This window comes from Halichoeres trimaculatus, unplaced genomic scaffold (genome assembly GCF_033239565.1).
Source record: "Halichoeres trimaculatus isolate MK-OKI-2021-1 unplaced genomic scaffold, fHalTri1.1 fHalTri1_scaffold_21, whole genome shotgun sequence".
Classification (NCBI taxonomy): domain Eukaryota; kingdom Metazoa; phylum Chordata; class Actinopteri; order Labriformes; family Labridae; genus Halichoeres; species Halichoeres trimaculatus.
In genome coordinates, this window is record NW_027437199.1 from 19,807,112 (window position 1) to 19,831,715 (window position 24,604).

The 24,604-nt window shown below is 41.8% G+C and overlaps 1 protein-coding gene across 1 annotated transcript in view; it reads right to left on the bottom strand.

Annotated features, from left to right (window-relative positions):
* Positions 1–2,554: 2,554 nt before the first annotated feature.
* The window catches only part of prickle1b (prickle homolog 1b), a 36,689-nt gene continuing 14,639 nt past the window's right edge, over positions 2,555–24,604 (bottom strand). The window contains exons 2-8 of the mRNA XM_074698079.1: positions 10,828–11,025; positions 10,200–10,313; positions 8,001–8,138; positions 5,771–5,974; positions 5,491–5,677; positions 4,391–5,389; positions 2,555–4,303 (exon numbers count right to left, since the gene is read on the bottom strand). Of these exons, the coding sequence (XP_074554180.1) occupies positions 3,372–4,303; positions 4,391–5,389; positions 5,491–5,677; positions 5,771–5,974; positions 8,001–8,138; positions 10,200–10,313; positions 10,828–11,016 (2,763 nt within the window). The 5' untranslated portion in view covers positions 11,017–11,025 and the 3' untranslated portion in view covers positions 2,555–3,371. The remainder of the gene's footprint in view (positions 4,304–4,390; positions 5,390–5,490; positions 5,678–5,770; positions 5,975–8,000; positions 8,139–10,199; positions 10,314–10,827; positions 11,026–24,604) is intronic.

Consider the following 24,604-nt stretch of genomic DNA (forward strand, 5'->3'; position numbering starts at 1 on the left):
AAGGAAGGATCATTTTGGTTATGTTTGAGTCAAAACTCTGTACAAACTGAGACGTCTCTGGTTCTAGAAAATATGAGTTTTGTTATCTTTGTTTATTATAATGTGATCTATTAAAGAAACTTGCATACAGGTCCTGCTGGCAGTGCTGAGCTCACCAGGGATATTCTAGGATTACTTTACTGCATAAAAACAAAGCCATGTGAGAGTTTAAAAACTTATTTATGAAATCTGTTTCTTATTGGGGCAACTGAAACCTTTTTTTTTAAGACCAGTATTACAGAATTCTGACTTGAATCTCAGAATCTAAAGGAGAAGTTCAGTTTTTAACCTTAAAGTCAGAATTTTGAAAGTTCTTAGTTCTGTTTTTTACTGGTCTAATACCAAAAAAATCTAAAACTGTGTGCCTGAACTTATTCTGGAAGTTCTTCCCAATAATACACGCTTGAAACTGTTTTCCAAGTGGCAGCACAACATTAGAGCTCAGCTTTAAGATATGCAAGTCTAATTGTACAACATTTTGATACTAATGTCACAGATTTGCAAGTTTTTTAAATGAAACCAACACTGATACACCCATAACTCTTTGCTGCAGCTGGACCAAAACACAGAGGCTCAATCAGCCAAAATTACAATTCACCATAGGGTTGGCATTGCCCCCCCCCCCCCCCCCCCCCCCCCCCCAAAAATAAAATAAATTAATAAATTAATTAATTAATAAAATAAAACAAAATAATCAAGCAGTCAACTGATACTACCAGTCCAGACAATTCTGGTATGTTTTCATATCTTTTTGTTATAATTCTTTCTGCCTAATCTGGAATCAGCCTCATTATGATGCATAAAGTTTGTAACCATCGCTTCTTCTAAGCTCTTCTTACAAATTACATCTCAGTGATCTTCCCACGCTGCTATCATTTCCTTCACACGTGACCATGAAAACTAATTACTTTTTCTAACTGGCACAACAACAACAACTCCCCTCTCTGAATCAGAGAGTCAGGTCTACTGGCTTGCGAGCTTCATCAAGACACACTAAAGATCCAAATAAGAAGCTCTAATGGTGGCCCTTAGGGAGGCCTAAAATTACTAGTATGATTAGTTTCAGCACATTCAACATCGTGGTTCAGCAAAACAACACACCTCTGACATTACACATTTAATTGTGCATCTCAAAAATCATCATTTTGAATCACTGTGAGTTTGTGAAAAGTCAATTCAATCATTTAACAAGGCTAAGAAAGTAGAAAGCTGTAGACTCCTGGTGTATGGACGTAAACCAACCTGGGAATCTTAAGCCCTGTTTCCACCAAGTGGCTCGGTATGGCACACATTTTGTGACGTTTCCTTTGACTAATCCGGGAACAGGTCCCCAAATTATTGACCACTTTTTGGTACCTTTCTGTTGAGGTACCAGACATGGATCCGACCCCAGAAGGTGGAGCTAGAAACACTGCAGTATCTTGATTGGTTGAAAGAATCGTCACCTCTCATACCACTTCCAGCGGTAATAAGGCGCAGCACATAACCCTGCCATGTTTAAAGCTCCAGTCGACTTAGTGAAGATAACAAGATAACTTTAGGTTATTTACATAAACCCGTTTCTCCGAGTAATATGAGTGAGATGTCTCACTATGGGATGCACGCCTCTGCTTTGAGGGTTTTTAGCCTCCATTCCTCGCGAGCTGGTGTGCAGGCAGGGAGTCGAGGCAGTTAGCTGGTGTGCTAACCGTACACCGAGAGATCAGCTGGTGTGCTTACACTCAGACCTCGGAAACCATGGTGGGGCGTCGAGGACAGTGCTAGCCAAGCCATGGGGAGGTGAGGAAGCACAAAAATCGATCTGGTGTGACCGACTTTCAGAGCTAGGTAACGTCTGGTGATGGAAGCTAAATAAGATCCATCTGTGAACGGTTAAGCTAGCTAGCCCAGGATTCAAGATATGCTCCGAGTGAGAAGCGGTGTTTAAATGATGTGGTGCCATCCGCATGAAGTATTTAAGGTAGGTGGGACTACCTGGGGCGGACGGACATGTTTTGCCAGCCAATCAGGATTAGAATTTAGATTAATGCTTCTGAGGGCTGCAGCGGGGGCGTGCATCCCATAGTGAGACATCGAGCAAAATATTGTGAAAGAGAACTTCCTTTTATTTGTAAAATGGTGTCATGAAACAGTGAAACTGCTAGGGTAATGTAACAGTTTCCTATTTTCCTTCTTTGTTGGATTTATTACTGTCATGCTGCTACGCTGTCATGCCACTATTTACGTAGCTGGCGTGGTTATTGACATCGGGCCAAGACCAAGAAAGGCACGGTTGGCTGTGGAAATACAAACAGGATCAGGCTTTACTGATCCGACCCGTACCAGACTGTACTGATCCATACTGGACCACTTGGTGGAAAACGGGGCTTTAATAAGTGTGACTGCAAACATCAGTGATCAACAGGGAACTATCTAGCCAATAAACTGATCCAGTCCTGCCTCATACCATCTCTACAGTTTGAATTAGGCTGTTGTGTATGTGCAAAAAAACATGATAGAAGATCAGTTTTGAGGGGAAAAAAAAATATTTATTACAAGCATCTTTACATCACAAAGCATGTAGCAGGTTATGTCAGAGCGAGGGGTGTGAGCAGGTTAGCAGGATACGGGAACACATGGCTGTTAGCGCTGTTTGTTTATCATTTTCTACACAAGTGAGCATTTTGGTTTTCTGTACGTCAGATGGCACTTTGCTGTGAACAACTCAGCTCAAGAAGCGGCACCGTCTTTTGTTCCTCATTCAACGTTTGAGAGGTCATTTTGGTTCCTGTTACAGATGCTTTCTTCTTGAACAAAAACATTTCTTTAAACCACAGATATAAAAATACCAGTATTCAAATTTTAACTTAGTATATACATTATCATTTTTGCACTTTAATAATGCATTAAATAATTATTTGGTTCTTTTCTACTTTCTACTGTATCAAGCTCTGTGTACACTGTGATGCCGTTTTGGGCTTACAAAGATAATGCTGTAACTTTTTTACTTAAATGTCTGACTGCTCAACTTTAGAGCATCAAAGGTTGCCGACCTGAGCCTAATTTTGCAGCTTGAAATTTGTCCAATTTCCCAGGTCCAGGCATCATGATAGTGCTTCAGTCAAAAACTCCCAGAATTAAGGCCTAATTTATACACAAATAACACAAACATCAACCAACTCTTTCTTTTTGTTTTCTATATTCATTCATTACATCACCACCTTAAACATGATATGCATCTTGACATTTAGGCATAGACCTTTCGTTGCCATGCCCAGTGAAATGTAGATCTGAAGAGAATCTGACTATTGCTTGGTGTAGTGCAGACTATGATTTAAAGCCTTTCTGAGCCGTTAGGAAATGATACAGTTTTTGGAGCGATGGCCCTTCCTGCGACCAGTTTGTGAGCCATGGAACTGGGATGAGAGCGCTGTGACCCTTGTTGGGTAGTCCTCAGCATAATAACGTCCAACCGCTCGAGGTTGAGGGATCGGCTGGCCCAGAAAATAGCCCTCCTCTTCAGAGTCTGATGATGAGGAAGAACAAGTAGAGCAACAGTCATCCTCATCTCTGTAAAGACCAGCGAAATGATCCACTCGTGGATCTCCTTGAGGGGGCATAAAGTCAGACCTAGACTGGGAGTAGGACATTGGTAGCCTGTGTGCTGGATGCTGTAGGAGCATTGGATTACAAAGGGGGTTAACCAGACCCTGCTGCTGCTCGTAGGGCCTCTGGACTTTCTCCAAAGGCACCATGTGAAGGTTGTTGTCTGATCGAGTCTTGCGACTCCTGTGGTGCCGGCCTTGGTGGTGGTGATGCCTGCTGCGTCCGTGGTGGCTCGCTGGGCGGCCTCTATCTCGGGTCATTTCCTCTGGGATGTAAACCCTCCTCTGTGGCTTCTCACTCATAGGATGCCGTCTAGCACTGACATCAAACCCATCATTATACCCATTGTCCACGGTGTCCTCTGAGAACTTCACCATCTGAGGAGGCCTGGATTGGGACTTGCTCCTCCTAAGGGCGGGGGCATGGACAAACGGAGAAGGAAGACCTTCAGACTGTGGGGACATTAGTCCTCCTGGTGTTCCTCCCCTCATCGCCAGTGCTACCTCCTCATCTCCCTTCTCCATGTTGAGGTTTAGAGAGTTGGCACTGTGGTGAAGATGAGATGAATTAAAGGTTCCCATGTTGCTCATCTTCTCACAATCATCTCCTCCAGGGGGATCTTGCAGATTGAGGGCGTAGACAATAGGTCTTTCCCTGCTGTCTCCATCCACTGATGCACCTAAACCCAGAAGAAGAAGCACGTTAAATAGCTATTTGTTTTTATCAAAAAGTAAAATTTTCAGTGTGACGCCAGAGGTCTTCTTACCTGTGATGTTTGAAAGTGCCAGCGAGTCCATTGAGTCTCCACCGCCTTTTCCCACTTTTCTCAGCTCATCAGCGATACACTCAAGAGAGTCGTCGTACCACTGCCTGTTTTCCACCCAGAAGGGCTGTCTTCCTGATGCAGATTGTTCCTGATCCTGGTCCAACTCCAGCTCTTGAATCTTCCTTGCACTGGCAGGTCCTGGATGACTCCCATAGGCTGAGTCTCCCATCCCATCCTGGGATTGTGCCCAGTACATTTCAGGCAGGTTTTTCTTACTCATCAGTCCAGGACTGAGACTGTTGGCTCTAGATTGACTAGAGGTCTGGCTCACGGTAGGACTGGCAGGGGTGGGAGAAGAGCCGGTTACCCTCATGGATGTTGTATCAGGCCTCAGCCAGGGGTCAGAGACACTCATGATCCTGTTTCTGTCGCTACTGGGGCTGGGGGATTTAAGGGATGGCTGCTGAAGTTGGTGCAACATCCCGCGGTCACCAAACTTGAGCAGAAGTTGGGTCATGTAGTCATCATGCTGCGCCCACTCCTCTGGATCCTCCTCTCCACCAGCATCCTGCTCCTCACGTTCCCTCCAGAACCTCTCCTCCTCCAGGCCCAGGTGGGCCAGCTTGCGCCCAACAATTCCAATATCACAATCCACATGTCCATCACCATCTGCATCCCCATACTTGTACTCAAAGGAGGGGACGGTGGCAGGAGGGTTGAACACCTGCGACTGTCTCCACTGTTCAGCAGGTCTGCTACTCTTCCCCATGCGGACACTACGGCGGGATTCCCGTGAACGGGCGGACTGGAAAGCAGAATCGGATGAGTCTGATGCATGGATGTCTTCTCCCTGGCTGCAGGCCTTTGAGCAGTAGATGCGACCCTGCTTGGGGAGGAAAGGACAGCCCAGCAGTGATGTCTTACACTGGGCACAACAGAAGCACTGGTCTGTGGCGTGCCAGTGTACACCTTCATACGTCATCTGAGCATGGTCAACACCTAAAGCAGCAAAGGTTGAGGAGAAAAGTAGCATCGTATTAGGAAAAAGTTGACAAAAACTAATAACAGAGAGACGGATACGAAAAGTGAAGATGACTCACCAATGTTTTCCCCACAGGCCTCACAGTACTCTGCATACAGCGACTCAAAGCACCCGCAGCAGTACGGCTTTCCATCTTTCATGATGTAGCGTTGCCCACCAAGCATCGTCTCGCACTCAAAACAGGCAAAGTGCTTCATGTGCCAGTGACGACCCTCTGCTTCTGTGCACTCATCTGAAAAGATGATCTGGTGGGGAACACCCAGAAACACAACCATTACATCTTTGCAACTTCATTGCCTTGGTGCATACTATTCCAAGGTTACTGTGAATAGTCTTACCTCATCACAAGAAGAGCATCGTGGCTTGAGAAGCTCAGCGTGGTGTCTTCCGCAGAGGATCTTGCCGTTTTGGTAGAAGTAGATAAGATCCACCAGAAGCTCTTGACACGTGGCACAAACAAAGCACGCTGGGTGCCAGCAAGGGCTTGGCCCTGCTCTGGATGCAAAAATTGCCATCTCCCCTCCGGTGATTCCTCCAGCACACTGATAATTGAACACAACAACAGATGATCCATGAGATATCTATTTCAGGCCTCTAATTAAGCCAGTGTTTTGGATTCATTATCAGAAACGCTGGTGATAAGTTTGCTATCTTGAGAATTAAACCTTTGGATTAACACGCAAGGGAATGACATTTCAACACAGAATCCCAGAACAGCCACACATGAGGAATGCAGCACGAACTAATCACCAATGATGGGGATAGCTATTCAAAACAGATCACATATCAGCTGATAGATCATTTGCAGGGATGCCAAAACAAAGAAAGCGAACAACAGGTGATTGTACAGTGAGTGCCAAAGACAACGATCTACTCCAAAGACACCCAACAATGGTGCTACAAAACATGGATAGTGCAAGCGCAAGTTTGCAAAGGCACAAACCCTTTCTTCTTGGTCAGAAGTCTTCTTTAATTTAAGTGCAATTGAGTTGGAATGTAAGCAACACATAAATGGAAATGCAAACTCGAGCTCTTTCTTGATGTTGTAGTTTAGTTTTCCGTTAACTCTTACAGAATACACTGCCCTCCATCCTGACTTTAAGATCATAAGTCCCTACAGAGACTTTCAGAGCATGTCTGAGCAAGCAATCAAAAGTCTTTATATAACCCAGCATAGCTGTGAGGCACCCAGAGGCAGCTATAGGATGGCGTGACCAGCTGTTAACCATTATTACCGTGGTGGACAGACAGAGGCCTTGGATAAGGAGGTGTTGTGTGTCCCTTTTGGTACAGCACCAGGAAACTGGAGCCTGACAAATTGTGTGTGGATGTGTGTGTGTAGAAGTGTGTATTTACGATATATCCTTTTGAACACATGAGCATCTGCAGAATGCGTCTAAATGTTTGCATGAATGTGCACATGTGCGTAGGTGACTGGTAGGTTTATACAGGAGAAGTATTCATGTTTGGTATTTATGGACACACATGAACGCTCAGTATGCCAATGAGTGTGTGTATGTGTGTGTGTTCATTGCTGTGCCTGTGTGACCTTGGATCCCTGTGGTAGCATCTGTGTTTGGGTGTTGATAGACGGCCTTTCCGGGGGAATTAAAATGGCTTGCCTGTTTTTCCTGGGCTGCTTTGGCAGAGGTTTACTCACTGGTCAGGACTCGGTTTGTCAAAAGCCACATAACACTAATATTGATGTTCTCTTCATAGAAAGGAAATGTTCCCGAAATCAGATCAAGGAGAGCTGTAATGACACTTGATGTTGTTTAAAATTCCATCGTAAAATCAAAAGCAGGAATTAGAGGTCTGGATTAGAGATCGTTACACGCAGGGATGCAACCACGGAGTCAAAATGCGGCTTCGATTTCTGGTTTGTCCAAAAACTCGCAATGCATCCTAAAAACCTGTGTTTCTCATTCTTTCTAGAGCACATGCTTACAGACCACAGCTAGTTTGTTTATTGGCGTCTACCAAATTTATAATCCAACTACAAATTATGGATGCATCTGTCTTTGAAGGTCTTCGACTTTCCTTCCGACAGATAAAGAATCTGAGTACAGATCTCAGCTGTGTCTGATTATACCACCTGTGTGCCACATACTGTGCCTTATTTGGAAAAAGCTGCCCTTTAAAACTGCAAGAGAGATTTCCTCATAAACCCGTACAGTTTGTTTATGTATTTATTTACTGTCTTGCTGTTTGTCACGCTGAGATGTAGATTGGCGGCAGGAAATTTGCAGGATGCCTCACAAGGAACTGGCTGCTCCGCTTGGCTTGAGCGTGAGCCGTCCAATTTCCCCACTTCCCCTCTCGCCTTAATGAGGAGGTTTGTGCCCTTGATTAAAACCACCGCTTTAGCCAATCAGGATTGAGCCTGGAGCGGCTCAGCTTTGGGATGGCATGGGGAGCCCGTTCGCTGCTGGTGGTATAAATAAGTCAGGACTCACAAGTTGTTTTCCTTGCAACTGATAGCTCACTTTTATGAGCGCTTAATGAAGCCAGAGTGTGTGTGAGTGTAAGTGTGTGAGTGTAAGTGTGTGTTCCACATGGGGTACCTACATTTTCACAGCGTGTGTGTTGCAGAGCTCGAGGCAGGATCTTGGGTGTTCCTCTCCCCAGTGCCTCTCTCTTCCTCTGAGCGCTGAACATATGAAGCTCCCTCTTCTCCTCCTCGGTGAGTGAGTGGCAGTAACGCAACTGGTGAGGAAAGAAAGAGAAGAGGAAGAGCTGTTACACAAAGAATCCTCCGGCAGTTTGTCTCCGTCACCAGCATCTTCTGCTGACAAACGTCATAAAACCACCTGCCTAAACATTCTGAGTCACTGCTGTGTATCGTGTGTGTGTACAGTGACCACCACCACACTGAAGCCCCTCCCACCCCTGCCCTCTGGTGATAACCCCTCCAAATGTAAACTCTATTAACAGAGATGTGAAAGGAGTGCTGGTGTGCACGCCGTAAAGCTGTTATACAGAGGAGCTCGGCAGGTTTTTACTGTTACAGAGAGGTTTGTGTCAAACAGTGGAGGGAATGTGGCCATTGTTGGGAGTTTTACTGTATGGGCAATTTGCTAGCTTTACTCAGCTGTTAGCTTCAGCTCAGCTAGAGCTGGGCGTAGTTAGAGACCTGGTGTCTTGTTTCCAGAATCAAACTTAATCACACTTTTTTTTTACATTCTTGTCTGGAAAAACTGGTCATCAAAAAAAAGCAAAACAAAAAGTGTTATTGCCTAAAAGGATAAAGCTTAAAAAAACTCTTTCAACATTTTTAGATTACATGTAAAATGTCTTTTTGTTCAACCATTTAATGGTTGAACAAACTAATTCTGAGCCATCATCTCGACCTATACTTAGTTATACCCTTAAAGCTCCTGTGTTGTCTGCTGCTCTAAATAAATCACCTACCCTGCAGTAGCAGTTTGAGACTTTAAAATAACCTCAGAGAAATAATGAATCTTCTTTCTGGCGATATTCATTGCTCTTGTAGATCACAACGACGCAATAACATTAACATGAGTCTGTTTCATAACCATCCTAAAACCACTTACAGGAGCTTTAAATCTCTTTCAAGTGACAGCTAAGCAGTGGCGTGTGTAGACTTTTTGAAGGGCAAGGGGAAAGAAAAAAAAGAGGTAAAAACATTGTGTTCTAAACATAAAGGAGTGGCACTAAATTCTGTATGTTTTCAAGGGCACATTAGCACACATTTCTGCCGCTGAAGAGAGCAGGAAAGTGTGTTTTTCCAACCAGGAGGGCACTTAAAGCATATAATTTGACTCCCAGAAGGAATTTTAGCATGCATTTTGTGCTTTTGTGTGAACACTTGAGCTTGTGTTTTGGCTCTGTTGAGACATCTGAGCGTGCATTTTGGACCCATAGGGAGCACTTTCGCATGTTTTGGCTCCCAAAAAAAGCACTTTAGAGTGAGTTATGACTGAAGGGAGCATATGAAAGCCCATTTTCGCTCCCAATAGTGCACTTTAGCAAGGTTTTTTCAGCAATTTAGCCTAAATATTGGGCAGGTGCCCCCTTCTGCCCCCCTGCTGTGCACACCACTGCAGCTCGAGCAACTTTATGAAGGAGCTTATATCAAGTCCTTCACTTTGCTGTTAAAAAGGGGTATTGAGCTTCTTTCAGTCTTTACTCATTCCCTCTGTAGCATTACCAATAACTCTCTTTTTTTTCACACTGAAGTTTTAGAAAATTCATTTCTGAGCTCTGAGTCAGAATTTTGGATGCTGTCTCTTTAAGGCTCCCCTCTCCACAAACCCCCTTCCATCTGATTGGCCAGCCCTTCAGAGGCCCATTGGGTACCTCGATGTTTGAGGCCTGCCCCTCTAATGTGTCATGAACCAATTAAAAGTTCCTTATGACCCAACAGTGATCTTATCAATTCAGCAAGTCTTGTGAAGATTTTAAGATCCAATGCTATTTTCAGAATAGACCATTCTGATCAGTTTACAGGCAGATTCACTGATTTCTACAGCATTTTAATATGTAGAGGTTTGAAAATCTGCAGACATTTAGTCTGAACATCCAGCATTGTTGCTCTATATCCATGTTTATGATACCAGGAAGCAGAAAACCCCTCTTTAAGATCGACACAAATCCGGTCTCTTTCACTGAATCCACACTTTCTGTTAATGACTGTGTGTAAGAGGCTTCTGCTTCCGTCACTGCTCCAGACTCTTCCTGTTCTCCCTCCCACACACACACACACACACACACACCCTGTCAGTGCCTCCCTCTCATCATCTCTACCTCGTTGTCATGCGGCGGCAGCTGGTAGAGGAGCTGTCTGATCCTGTGCTTCTCCCCGGGGCTGTTCACGTACGGCACCTTGTCCTCCGGCAAGCAGGAGAAGTACATCTGCACCTGTGGGAGAGGACAGGTATGTGAACGTTCAAGAGAGGACAAGAGAGGCTTCTCTTCTCCTCCTTCAGATCAGGCAGAGAAGAGGACAGCTGGGTGACAGAGTTTGTTATTCTGCAAAAACACATCGCTAAGATTTGTCTGTGTACATTCCCGGGAGAAAAAACTTCAAACACACATTCTGAGAAGGACACAGGATGTGACGTGTGTCTTACAGGGACACCAACAAGGGGATGTCAAATCCACCGCCAGATGTTAGCATCAGCATGGGGCACTGGTAATCTGTTAGCATGGCTCAGGGAACAGAGTGTCTGAACACATGACCCTGATTGACCTAAAACCACTCCTGCTGTTAACTAACAGGTTTCCCGTCAGGCCCTGGAGAACATTTCCACCTCTAGAAAGTACAAATTCAAAGTTCTCTGCATGGCTTTTTGAAGACATTTGGGGTGTTTTAAAGATGTGGATTAAGGGAAAATTTACAGCAGCCTTTTTACAGTGCATGGAGTCTTCTTACCTGCTCAGGTCTGAGTCCTGGTGGCACCCAGGCATACTCCTCCAGAGCACAGCCAGAGTCGTCGTCTGACGTGGAGCTCCTCTGGAAGCCCACAGACATCTTCCCCATCTTCCCCCCAGCACGAGACTCCATCTCCAGGCCTCGAGAGGAGGGACGCTCCCCTCTTTCACCACGCTCCAGGTTCATCATAGTCTGGCGCTGTGGATTAAAAGAGTGTATTTAGTTAAGTTATATAATTCCCTTTTAATTTTTTCACGTCAGTCATCTTATCAGATGTTTTTTCCTCTTGTTTTTAGTAAAAATGTCTTTTTAGACTTGATATAAATCCATTTCACCTGACCAGTCCAGAAAAATGTCTTATTTCAAGTTATTTAAAGACAAAAATGAGGTCTAAATTGCTTGTAACAAGTAAAAAAAAATCCACCAGTGGGGAAAGAGAAATGTACTGGTCAAGATTAGAATACTGTCCTTATACAAGCACATTTCTCTGACACCACTGGCAGATTTTTTTACTTGTTACTAGAGGTGGGCAGATTGATCCAAATATCGATAATATACCCGTGACGGTATTGATATCGAATGATACCAACGTAAAAAGATCAATACGCTAGTTTAATTTTTTCTTGTGCATGCAATGTCTGAAATTTCATTTTATTTTTCTATTTTAGTTTCTCTCTCTTTAGTTTCTAGTTTTTAACTCTCTACCTCAACAGAGGTGCACTGAAAGAAAAAAATGTCCCTTATTTTTTTTTATTGTTTAAATAAACAGTTCTACTTAAAAAAAGAAGTTTGAAATTTATTATAAGATTAGTTTTAGTGTAAGAATTCTTTGTGCTTTATTTTTTTTAAAAATTGAGTGCAATAATGGGAAAACTTTTATGCATTTTTTTAAGACTTTAAAAAAATATATATTTTTCATTTTACCTTTAAGTTATAACTTTTTGCATTTTATTTTCTTAAGAAAACAATTCCACACAAAACGTGTTGGGGAAAATTTGTTTTGTTACTGTTCTATTGTTTCTGAACATAAATGTTTATTATGACACGAAAGTAATTTGTAGTCACCTTTAAACTTTGTCCAAATGCTGCCCTAGTTTTTTAACAACATAATCAAAAGAAAATAAATCACAAAAATACCTGAAGGTCAGCAGTTTGATGATACATCAACCTTAAATATTAAAAAGTATTGGTATCTGTATCCGTATCCGTATCTGTGATACTGGCCCTGTATTTATTTGGTATCGGATCAACACCAGAGTTCCTAGTATCGCCCATCTCAACTAGTTACAGGCAGTTAAGACCTCATTTTTGTATTTAAATAACTTGAAATAAGACATTTTTCTTAACAAGTCAGGTGAATGTGGCTCATATTTACTTTAAAAAGACATTTTTACTGAAAATGAGACAAAAAAACTTGATAAGATTTCATTCTTTTGCAGTGTGGACTTTAGGCAAACACACTGTACTCCTACTGTGATAAGAAGGACAAAGCAAGATTTCATTACAGCAGCCTGAAAAAGTGGAGAAAGTATGAGTAATATATTATTTCCTATTAGGCGGAACGTCACGCTTCCTTTGATAATCCATTACAGAGAAGTGCTTCAAAAAGCCCCAAACACTGCCTGTCACTCCTCAAAGGATCTACAGACACACTTAAGCTGATTCATAACGGAAAGCTGTCGCACAATTTTCCGTTCTTGTATTATTCAACACCCAAACATGACATCAGCTGGTGTTACAGTTCATATCTCATGCTGCTGAGTGGAAACAAGGCACCAATGAGTGCATTTTATAAAACTAAAGACCTCATTTAGCACTTTACGGCATCATTTCAGGGCTACATTTCTTCTAACAGTTCTTCAAAGTTAAGACTTTAATGCTGTAATATTCCACAAAACATCTGTTGCTCTTATCTAAAGTGCTATAAAGTGCATCTGTGGGACAGGACGGTGATTTGCACCAAAAATAGACAGGGTCAAGAAAATGTTGCATCACAAAAAAAGTTGCTTTGGTTCGAGAGATGCAGCTTCTAAATGTTGAAATAATGAGAGTGCAGCATGTTTCTGGAGTCAACTGTAGAGAAATTGAAATTGTGTTTACAGGGATCAGTCCGTCTTGTCATTGTGTGTCTGCCACCTTCAGAAGTAGCCCTCTTATCTAAGCAGACATGTTCCCAGAGGCCCCTCAGCCTGATAATGCACCTCAGTCCCGAGGTGACGACACAGCCACTTGCGCTCCGCTCTGCCTCTTTGACATGCAAATATCCACCAGAACAGCGCTCGTTTGGGTGAAAACACAAAGTTCACACAGGCCCTCCAAACCCCACAGAGGGATCTGTGGGGGGACATTAGGGTCCTGATGGCTTCAGATGACTCACATTAAGCCTGTTTACTGTGACTGTAGAGCAGTTGTGAACACAGAACAATGCTTTTCCCAGGTGATGATCAGATTCTTGAAGGACTCAGTGAAAAAAGTGAAGGCGGGAAAATAAAAGGGTTCTAAGTTTTCTTTCAGTTGTGAATGAATGCCTTACATGTTGACCAGTATCTACAGGTTTATCCACATCACTCCTCTGGGAAGTGAAGTTAGTCTCTCAATCAGATCAAGTATTTTGACTGTATTTTATGTTGATCCGGGGTGTCCGCAGGATCTTAAAAAGTATGAAAAGATGATCAATCAATTGTGGGAAAATTAAGGCTCCTAAAAAGTATTAAAGAGTCTTAATCCTGATGTTATGAGGTATTAAATTCTATTGGTGTTGAAGCTTTGACTCCAAAAGTACCCATGAATATTTATTTTCCTCCTTGTGACTGTTACAAACTAACCTGACACGCCAGACAGACAGTTCCATATATCTGACACAGAAATTTCACTCGTCACACTCATCACAGACCAGCGTGCGTTTGTTTTGGAACAAATTTTCTCTGTTCAAATCAACTTTTTACTGGATACAATGCGACAAGATTAGGTATTTATCAATGCAGTTATGTAGCGCTGTTGTTTGAAGTTGTAATTTTGTGCATTGCTAGCAGCTCAACATATCCGTAGGCTAATGTGACAAACTCAGTTTGTACAGTAGTTTAGTAGCCGTCCGTATGTAGTGCTGATGGAAAGCAAATAACATAATCTCAGGCGCATGCCGTAAATTGTGATAATGACAAATAAATTCTTGTTTTTTTTCCAGCAAGTTGGCCTTGAATGACAGCTGTTACTTGATGTGGTAATGGAAAAGAAGGGAAAAAAGGAAAAAAACAAGGAAAAAAAGGAAAAAAACAAAACAAAAAAGGAAATAAAAAAGGAGAAAAAAGGGGGAAAAAAGGAAAAAAAAAGGATGTCAATTAACCTACCTCAAGTTTTATTTATTCTTTCAAGCTTTATTCCTTCTCAGCTTACCTCATTCATGTTAAAATGCACACTACAACTGTTAAAGATGGGTTGCTAACAACAGCTTTAAGTCGCGATAAAGTCTTAAGACTTTTTTTAGAAGGATTTTAAAAAGTCTTAAAAAGGTATTGAATTTAACCTCAGGATTTCAACATAAACCCTGTCTATGTGAATGAAAGGAAGTTTGTCTGCTGCAAATTGTCCTTTAATATGAAAAGTTTCTCAAAATAACATTCTCTTTGGAGCTGAATCATGACCCAAACACTCCATCCCCCTCAGGCCTCCCGCCCTGCTCCTCGTACTGTATGCACTCCAACAGCAGGACGAACGTAGCATTCCCATCGTTAGCATACAGTTGAATCAAGCCCGAGGCCTCAAAACAGAATTTACAGATTAGAAATGCTGTTAAAAGTCAAACTGAAGCTCTTATCACAGAACAAAGGGGTGAATGAGTGTTGCTTTGTTCTTTAGTGACTAATCTATCAGGTTTTATGGTGGGATAGATAATGCTATCAGCCAGAAGCTTTTCTTGAGCTGTTTGGTTTGATCTTGTCTAACCTGGTTAAGAACAGAAAGTGATGCAATCAGATGAAGTCTTTTCTCTCTGAGGTGACTCCACATTTCGGAAGATGTGTTTTGCAGCTTTCACTAACAGATTGAGTCACTTTTAATTTCAGGTATTTGTTTTTTTCTTCCCCTTTTTTAAATGCACCAAATCAGGTTTGCACTAAAAATGGTTGCATTTGTAAGTAGACACATTTTTTATTCTTTTTATCCAAATAGACATGTTTGAGCAGATATTTAATCCTATATTTCTGCATGACAAACCTTGAAGTAACTTCATTATTTCTGACCTGCATCACTAAAGTCTCTCGTATTTTATTTCACTACCAGAAATGTCAAAACAAATCAGCAACATCTGCCACAAGAAAAAGTACAACTGGTGATTTTTGCTTTGAAAGTTCCTTCAGAATGAGTTAAATGTCAGAAAAAAAAAGTTTTGGAGAAAGTTACAGAGCCATCTTTTTTTTTTTTTTTTTTTCAAATCTAGCTTGGTAATCATTCATCTCCTTCTCTAACGGTTTCAACTTTCCTTGCATCTCATCCCAAAAGCAACCAGGCGAAAGGTGACTGTGGATTCCTGAGCCAACGTACACATCAACTCCCGTTACACCGTGTCACACTTTGGCAACAACACAATGGCTGTCTTTGTGAAAAAACAAAAACAAAACGTCCAACTGCTCCTTCTTCAAACCTGGAGACCTGACAGGAGGTTAGTGGGGTCAAATGTTTTTAAAAAAGGCGGTTTAAGGAGTCACAACATTGAGGTGAGCTAACGGTTGACAGTACGCCCTTCATGACTCTTAGAGGTTTCACTTCAGCTGGTTACAAAAATCTGAAATGCTTATAGAAACCAAGGACGATTTAACCAAACTTCACAACATTTGCTCTTAAAAAACCATTAAACAGCAGAGTTCAAAGGCCGAGGTCATCCCTCTCTGACTGGCTAAGAGTGTTATTGTAAGGCCAAATGGGTGTCAGGGGGTGCACGAGAGACTTAACACAGCTGGAGTGAGACCACCTGCACAGACACACAAAAACAGGCCACTGCAACATGGATGTGTTGTCCGTCAGCCTGCATCACTGTGCAAGAAAAAAAATCATCTTCCAAAATCTGCAGCCATGTTTCTGGACGTGTAATCATCTATTTTCTCTTACCTCCAAGAAAAGCATCTTCATTCACATGAGCATTCTCCAGGTCACACAACACTCAATGTTTTGGCAACATGTCTGCAGCTTCAGATTCAACAAATCCAGGTTTTAACCAGATCCAGATCCCACTCAGCGAGTAAGTATTCCCCAAATGTCTCAGATTTTTGAAGTTCAAAAACAGTCCAAACAACTATCAACTCTTCTGGAGATCTGAAACTTTGAGGTCCAAGAGGAGCGAGGACAGAGCAGAGCTGGGAGGTGACGTCTCTATCTGGAGTGTCTCTGATCCCTGTGAGTGTGTGGGATTGAGTGCATGAGTGTGTGTGTCTGTGTGAGTGTGTTTGCTCATGAGGCAGCCAAGCCATGTCAGCCCCTCCCTCATTCCACCCTCCAGAGCAAATCGCCTGCCACCTCGCACACACACACACACACACACACACACACACACACACACACACACACACACACACACACACTGCAGACACTCCACCTATCTCTGCTCCCCTTCCTCCAACAGAGTGACATCAAGCCCTCCAACTTCACCCCAAAGTGTTGATGACATGTCCACCCTCTGCTCTGTCTGAAAATGTCCCAAATTTTCAGTCATCGCTCTGTTGTTCGCTCCAACAACGTCCCATGAATCTCTTCTCCACTGCTATTGAGATTACCACTAATATAATGCATCATGTTATTGGCCCAGCTGCTTTAAACTCAAAACACAAGCAGCGTTTAGCGGTAAAACTGATCAGATGACCCTTAATCCTGGTTTCAGAATAATCCAAACTAACAATATAATCCAGTTTTGGGTTGAACAACCAGACAGAGCGAGTCTGAGGAAAGACAAACAGATATAGGTCCGTACGACTGAAGGTTACAGCCACTGAAAGCTGTAGGAGCCAGTAAATAAGACAGCAGTTTTCTAGCAATACCTTATAAGAAAACATATCCCAATGGTTTAGGTTGGTGTATGATTTTTGTGCCTATAAGTACTAAAGTAAAACAAATCACAGTTCTTTTGTCAAGATATTAATGACATCTAGCCCTCAATGACTTTATTTTGGACACTAAAGGGCAAACATAAAATAAATGCTGCCTCTCATGTTGAGTTTTGATGCTAGAATTTTTGAAAATCTTGTGACAGAATGTGATGCTGGCTCCAACTGATTCTCTGATTTCCTTTTGTAGCTTTGTTTTTGGTCTCCTCCAACCCAAGAGAAAAACATTTAGGCCCTGTTTACACAACAATTTTCACACAAAAACTGTAGTAAAAAAGAAAGTAGTATTTAGACAGAAACGCAGAGGGACTGTAAACGGTGTAGTATGCATGCCAGGCCTGTAGTTGGCGGTATAACTGTAGAGTCTGATCATCTGATGTATATGGTGAATGTGTCTTTTGCTGATTGCAGGAGTGGTGCAACAGTTGCACATTTTGTTAAAAGGCAGTGCAAAGAAGTGACATTCTGTGAAGAAATACAATTTTCATGTTTTGTGAGATACAGGTCGTCATATTTATTAGTGTGTAGCATCAAGTAAAACTAAAAAAAAAAAAAGGTCGGTCCAAAAGATTTTTTTAATTTATAATTTTAAAATCTCTTGCTATATCCTTCAAATGTTTTCAATTCTATCTACTCATTTTTTCAGTGCTTTCTACACTTTTTCACAATTCACATTTACCAAGTATTTCAGTCACATAAACTTCACTTGTTTAGTAAACCTACTGAATCTTTTCATTCAGCCACAATCAAAGATTTTTCTAACTTCTACTCATAATTTTTGGTTTGTTCAACTTAATTTCGCTGATTTAAATTCTATTAATATTTATAAGTGTAAAAATGTTTCACCAATTAAATTAAGTTTTATGCAGTGATACTTCTTAGAGTGTGGTAGTCCGTCATTGTTACTGTTGTTGTTGTCCAGTTTGTGCATGGCAGTTTAAGTTGCCACTTGGAAAGTGCCATGCGCAAAACCAAGTAGGATGCAGCATTTCCATGGAAAGTTTGGGCTAGCTGTTTATACGGCAACACTGGCCACAGAGTAAGAGAAAAATTCCACTCTGAAGGCCATTTAAAATTTTAAGGTTCGCTATAGCCATTTTTGTGTAAACAAAAGACTGAAACGCGACAATACCTTTGCATTTTACCCGTAAACCATGATAGTTTTCTTATTTAGGCCTGATTAACGCATCTGTTTTGACTTTCTGCCTCAGTACCTGATGAAATCACAAGCCTTGAATTCTTCTGCATTGAAATGTGTACAACACTCTGCAATGCTTCACCCAAACACTAGTTGGCAGTACAACCTCTGCGCTTGTCACATTGCAAGTTTCCAGTCCTGCTACATTCTTTGCTTGTTGCACTGGGGAACAAGTGACCTGAGCTGTGCTTTTTGGAGGTAGGTCTGATAAATCTTGATGAGATTAGAGACATGAATGTACGAGTCTTGGAGTTTCCTAAAATCCAACTCTACCAAGCTAACTCACCTCCACATGTGGTAATATTTCTATAAAAGTGCCCCACAGGCTACATATGTAGGCTTCTGCGTAGGCAGAGGGCTATGTGGTACTTGAGTATAGGCTAACAAATAAGTACAAGTAAAGAGATGTTGCAGAAATATAAATCACTTCTTTTGTCCAAAGCGACGCATAGCTCTAGCAAGAATGAAGACTGAATCAGGCTCTATTAATCGGCCAGCTACTAATCCCTGTTGATGATATTCACAAGCTACGATGTTAACATCATCTTCTTTTTTATCCTTGGTTAGACAAATAGAGTAAAAGAAACATTTCTGTTTTTTGCCAAAAAAAAAAACGCATTTAAGAGCAAAGAAGGCTTGCAAGAAAAGCTAATTGAAAGAGCTAACAGAAGCTACAAAGTTTGATAGATCTGTTTTTAATCTAATTATATGGTCTTTGTTTGCTAAACTTCAATACCTTAAAGTTTTTCTCTACATGCTGATGCTACTTCCTCTCAGCTCAGCCTGATCCATCTCCACAAGTTCTCACGCAGGCTATCAGTCTGCTCAGCCCATCACTGACACCGCCACCCCCCCCCCTTCCTATTTTAGAGATCTCAATGAGAGCGGCGTCCTGTCCTCATCTCTCACTTCAGCCCGTCACAAAGGCGTTTTTGTCAGAGGGCACTTCACTCCAGGAAACTCCTGACAGGCTGTATTCTGAATTTCAACATCCAGCTCCAGGAAAATGGTGACGTCCCTCGATATGCTTCGTGAAAGTCTGATGTGGTAAATCCAGACAAGATTTCCACCATCTGTCACTGTGAGGGACTGAAAAGCAGCAGGGCTTCATTTAGAGAGTCCAAGATGACAAATGAGTTGACTCAATTGTCCAGGAGACAAAGACACCCTCTCCCCTGACAACCCCACAATGTGACTTTTGGAAACGGCAACAAAGCTGTTCGTCAGACGCCAAGATACCTGTTACAAATGAGAAATGAAGAGCCCAGAGAAGTTAGATCAACCGAGAGATTCTGCCTTCTTTCCTGGCGCTGACGGCTGTTTGAAATCATCTGAGAGGATCTTGGCACTCCTGTCAGAAGGTTAACCTTCGAGAGAAGCTCTCAAATTTTCCAGGGGGCCTTGGCTCAACCCGGGAAACTCGATGCAGATTATCTGAAGGGTTTTCAAAGATACACATGTGGATATGTGTTTCAGAAAGCTCCGGAACAGACGAGCGCTTGATTCAGACGATAGCAAAAGACAAAGTGTGGGCGAGGAATGCTCTGGCGTGAATAGAGGACAGGTCAGAGGATGAGCGGCTTTATCCCACACAATAGGCAGATATCGGCCCTCCAGACTCGGCCTGGGCTGCCGGCCAACGAGTCACGGTTCTTTAGAGAAACACAAGAGGACAGTTGACCTTGCTGTCTATTCTGCTTCCTCTTTGAAGGAAGCTGAGGGTGCGATGGTGCAGAAATCTCAAGTTCTCCAAATGCAATATGGAAAACTGCTATTACTTCCCCACAAAAAAACCTTTTGAGATTGAGATCCAAGGGATTCAAAGGGGTTTATGGTCGATTTTTTTTATATATAAGAGGATAGACAGAGAACTCAAAATACATGAAAAAATTGAATGGGGGTGTAAAGATTCTTTGATGTTGTTGACTACATGTGATGATAAAAACAGTTGCTGACACATTTGATTGTCAGCAATCACTGATAACACTAAACATTTTCATGCTTGGTGCTGATAGAATATCACATTCTAGTTTTGAATTCGTGCAGAGTGAATCATCTTGGTTTTATACTATCTTTGCTAAAACTGGTGCATGCAAAGCTGCAACTGGGAAGCAACAGGTTGACAGAACAAAGCAACAAAACGGCAGCCGATCCAACGCTGTCCCATCATAACATTCAACAGTCTGAGAGGATTTTATCCTTAAAGCTGCAAAACATGCAAACCAGAACTTGCTCTTAAAGGAAGTAGTTTCCTTTGTGCAAAATTAGCCCCACACTGAAAAACCAAAAAAAAAACAAACATGCAGCACATGCAAACTGAAAAATGAGTTTCTTAATGATTTTAGATGTTTTAAGTCAGTTTTAAATTAAAATCTGAAAGCATCATGTAACTGTGCAGTTGCTTCATACAATGAGTGAAATAATTTTTGCAATAACTATCACAACAGCCTGTCTTTGCAGATGGATCGTCTCCATTATGAGGGGAAGATGTCACGCCATTGGACTTGTCCTGAAAGGATGAACTCTGGTCACATTCATATATCTGAAGCTAATGAGCAGGAACTAACTAATGGAGGGTTTATGCACTGACCTTTGACCCCAGCTGACACAAAATACAAACACATGCTGCACATATAGCGCCAAAATGTTTCTTCATGGAATACATGAGCTTTAAATGTGTCCTTTCTTATTGTCAGAAACTGACACCAAGTCAAGTTGTCTACATCAGCTCAGAGCAGGAAACATTTAGACTTTAGAGGAACACAAGTTTGATTCAAAGACCCTCTGGTTGATATCCAGTTTGATAAACGGGAATTGTTTGCTAAAAATATGAGTCTAACTTTAAACCGAAACAAGTCAGAAATAATTCAGATGAAACCTTTTGATCAAGTTGCTCAAAGATCTTTCAGAGCAGATTTGGCAAAAGCTTGGACTAGTTTCCCGACAAGATCTAGTGGCTTTTTATTTACTTAAAAACCCAAGACCAAGTCTGGACAACACGCTCTTACACATACCAGGCACACTTACTCACCCCGTGCTGGCGGCACATTTTATTTATCTACTGGAACAGCACTCGACTGGTGGATTGGCCTTTTCTTAACCTTTGTTGTTGCTCGTTTCCACAGAGCTCTGCTTCATTTTCATTCATAACGCTCATTCACACCTGGAGACAACCAGCAGCTCTGTGTTTCATCCCCAGGAGGCACGAGAGGGTTTAACTGGTCCCTTCAAATGCAAACACTGGGGGGTGACGACCAAAACAGAAATCGATGAGGAGAGTGACATGTCTCGACATGTTGAAGGACAGTTTGTCAAAGAGGGACAGAATCAGACAAGAGACATCGCTTGATGTTTGAATAACTAAAAAAATAAAATTCTAAACTGAGAGTCCCATTACTCATGTCAGAATGCGACTAGCACATGTCATATGCCTACCTCTGGTGGTATTTCATACTCCTTTCTTCACTTTACTTCACACTACTTGTTGTTCTCCAGTACTCAGGGTTTTTCTTTTTAATTTGTTTTTATGTTTAGTATGACATTGGCACTTCAATATTTTAGTATCTTGGTTTTATTGTGTCTTATTATCTGAGTAATTGGTTTGACTTTTTTTTATTTTCTCCGAGGATTTTAGCATTTTAAACACTAGACTTTCAGTTTAATGTGCAATATGGTCTGTTTGTGCTGTCTGTTCTCATTGTTGCTCTATGCGCCTTAATTGCCCCTCCTCAGGGATAAAAAAAAGTTTTTTAGATTCAATATATTTCAATCGAACAAACCCCAAAAAGAGGAAAATAAAGTCACCTCTATCAGGCTTGAGAGGAACTGTTCAGTTTTACGGTTCCTTGCCTTTTACACAGATACTATAGTCCTCCAGAAGATGGCCTGGATGTCAATCTTCACTCTCTTTTGAGGCCTATTTAGACAACGTTTCACCTGAAAACGCAACTGAAAAAAAATCTGCATTTACAAAGAAACACTAAGGAACTGAAAATGCTGTAGTGAGCATGCCAGGCCTGTAGGTGGCGCTAGAAGCCACTTTTGGTAAATCTCCACGGAAGTAGAGTTGAACTGATCATCTGGTGTGTAGGGGAATACTAAGAGCACACATGGAGCAACATATGCTCATTTTTGTATAAAGACAGTCAGCAGATTGAGCAGCACAAGCACAACATGGTAGTCAACGACGATTGATCGATCGATCGCTCGTGCGAAGCAGAGCATGACGTCAGCGTTTTCACTAAAAATGCCAGCTTATTGTTTGCACGGCAACAGTGTCAGCAGTATATCATAAAAATTCCACTCTTGAGGGTGTTTTCAAATGTTTGCGTTTTAGGTCAGCTAAAATGTTGTTTACGTGTAAACGCGAGGCCGAAATGCAACAAAACTTAAACGTTTCACTCTAAAACTGTATTCGTGTGAATGGCCCCTGAGTTACCTACTATATCTACTGTCCTTTGAAATCGAAAATGCATCTAGTCTCCCACAAAAGAGATGAAAGGAAAAAAAAACAGTCCCTGGAGTAAGTAACCAAACTAAAGATATGGCAAAAGACGGACAAAAGGAAGACAAAAAGTGTACAAGAAGAAGCAAATTGTGTCTTTCCAGGCCCCTCACAAAATATAATCACACCAAAACAAAAGGATCACCAATGGAGCATATGTTAAAAGTGACATTTAATCATTTTGTGCAGGCTGGCCCTATTCACTTCTTAAGAGTTTCTTAAATATTTTCCTCCATACGGCTGAGTATTTTGTCAACTTATTGAAGTTTCTGCGCGTTTAACGCAGTGAAGAAGTCTTTCACCTTCCTTCAGCCTGACAGGAAATGGATCTCTAACCCTCACTAACAAGGACCACCAGTTCAACCCGCTCATCATCTGCTCCATGAAGAGCTCCTCCGTGTTAATATTCCCTGACACTTCTCGTCTGAGTGTGATTCAAGTTTCGGTCAATAAAACCCTCCGCTGAGGTTTGCTAACCACCGCAGGGCGTTACCCACACACCTCTGAGACAATGGAGGTGGCAATAAAAGTGCTGTAAAATACAGGAAATTGTCACCTAGGTGGGGATTGGGCTGGGAAGTGCCAGTTTCAGAACTCCACCTGTAACAGTTATAAGAGACTCTCCTTGTGACTATGTGTTGGGTAGATTTGGTCTCCCCCTCCTCAGTAGCTCATCAACTCTCCAGGTCTGCTCACCTGATTAGCTCATCCCTCCTCTAGAAATATCTCTACTGTGGCCTTTTGATTGCTCTTGTTGGTTCACCACTTGCTTGTGTGTTAGCCAGATTAAGAGTTTATCTTTAACTTTGTGATGCTCCACCAAAAGTGTCTCTCATTGTCTGCTTACGTGCAAAGCCACCTTGAAATTTCCAGTCTGTCACAGGATCCACACCATTCCAGAAACCTATGTCCCTGTTTGAAAACAAATATCCCTCCACCCCTCTTCTTACAAACTTAAAGGTAGGGTCTGCAGAATTTTTCTTTTAAGTAGAATATTAAGTTTTGCAGGAATAATCCTGCTGAGCATAAGAAAAATATAACCAAAGTGAAACGAAATGCCAAACAGGTAAAGCTTTTTCCCAAACGAGAGAGAAGCTTGGCTCGACTTTCACTCGCTTTTGGGGCGTTTAAAGAGCAGCATGTGACGAAGAGCTACGCAAGTTAGCTTTCTGCTAACCAGGTACGTGCCAAATAACCATGATTATCTCATGCTAACATGCCAAGTCAGGTGCATGGCTTTTGAGTTTCTCCCATGAAAAAAAAAAAAAAAAATCCTGTGGACCCTACCTTTAAAGAGGGGTATACTGAATTTTAAAGAGGGGGTTTTATGTTTTCTTTTTAGTCTTCATTTGGTCTCTGTGGTGTCCCCATGGTAGCTTTATGTGCATTTTTATTACATTTTCTCTACCTGGTGTTTGAAAAAACCCGGAAGCAATTTGTTTTAGCTGCTGTCTCTTTGATGCGCCCCGCTTCACAAACCCTCTTCCCTCTGATTGGCCAACCCTCTCAAGGCCTGTACAAGGCAGACCTCGTTGTTAAGAGCCCTCTCTTTAAATGTGTCAGACAGATTCAGGGATTTCTACAACATATGACTATATAGAGGTTGGAAAATTTGCACAATTTTCTTTGTAACCCTTTAAACTTTTTCTCAAACAGAGATCAAACATTTCAATGAGCTTTACAAACATCACCAAAACTCTCTCTGCTCTGTTAAAAGCGTTCTCCTCGACCAGACAAGAGACCTTTGTACCCGGGCCGTGCGTTTGCAGCCAGTATTTGTGAATTCCCTCATGATCAATAAAGCTCCTGACTGAAGTCAGCTCTAGTTTCCAGCCCTGAAGCAAACACTCATCAGAAGTTATTAAATCTTCTATTCATTCTCCTCCAAATACCCGGCATCTCATTTTGGATAAAAAATTGCAAAATAATTCTCCTATCAATGCAGCTCCTGTTCGGCCCTTAAAGTGTATCTATCAATCTTTA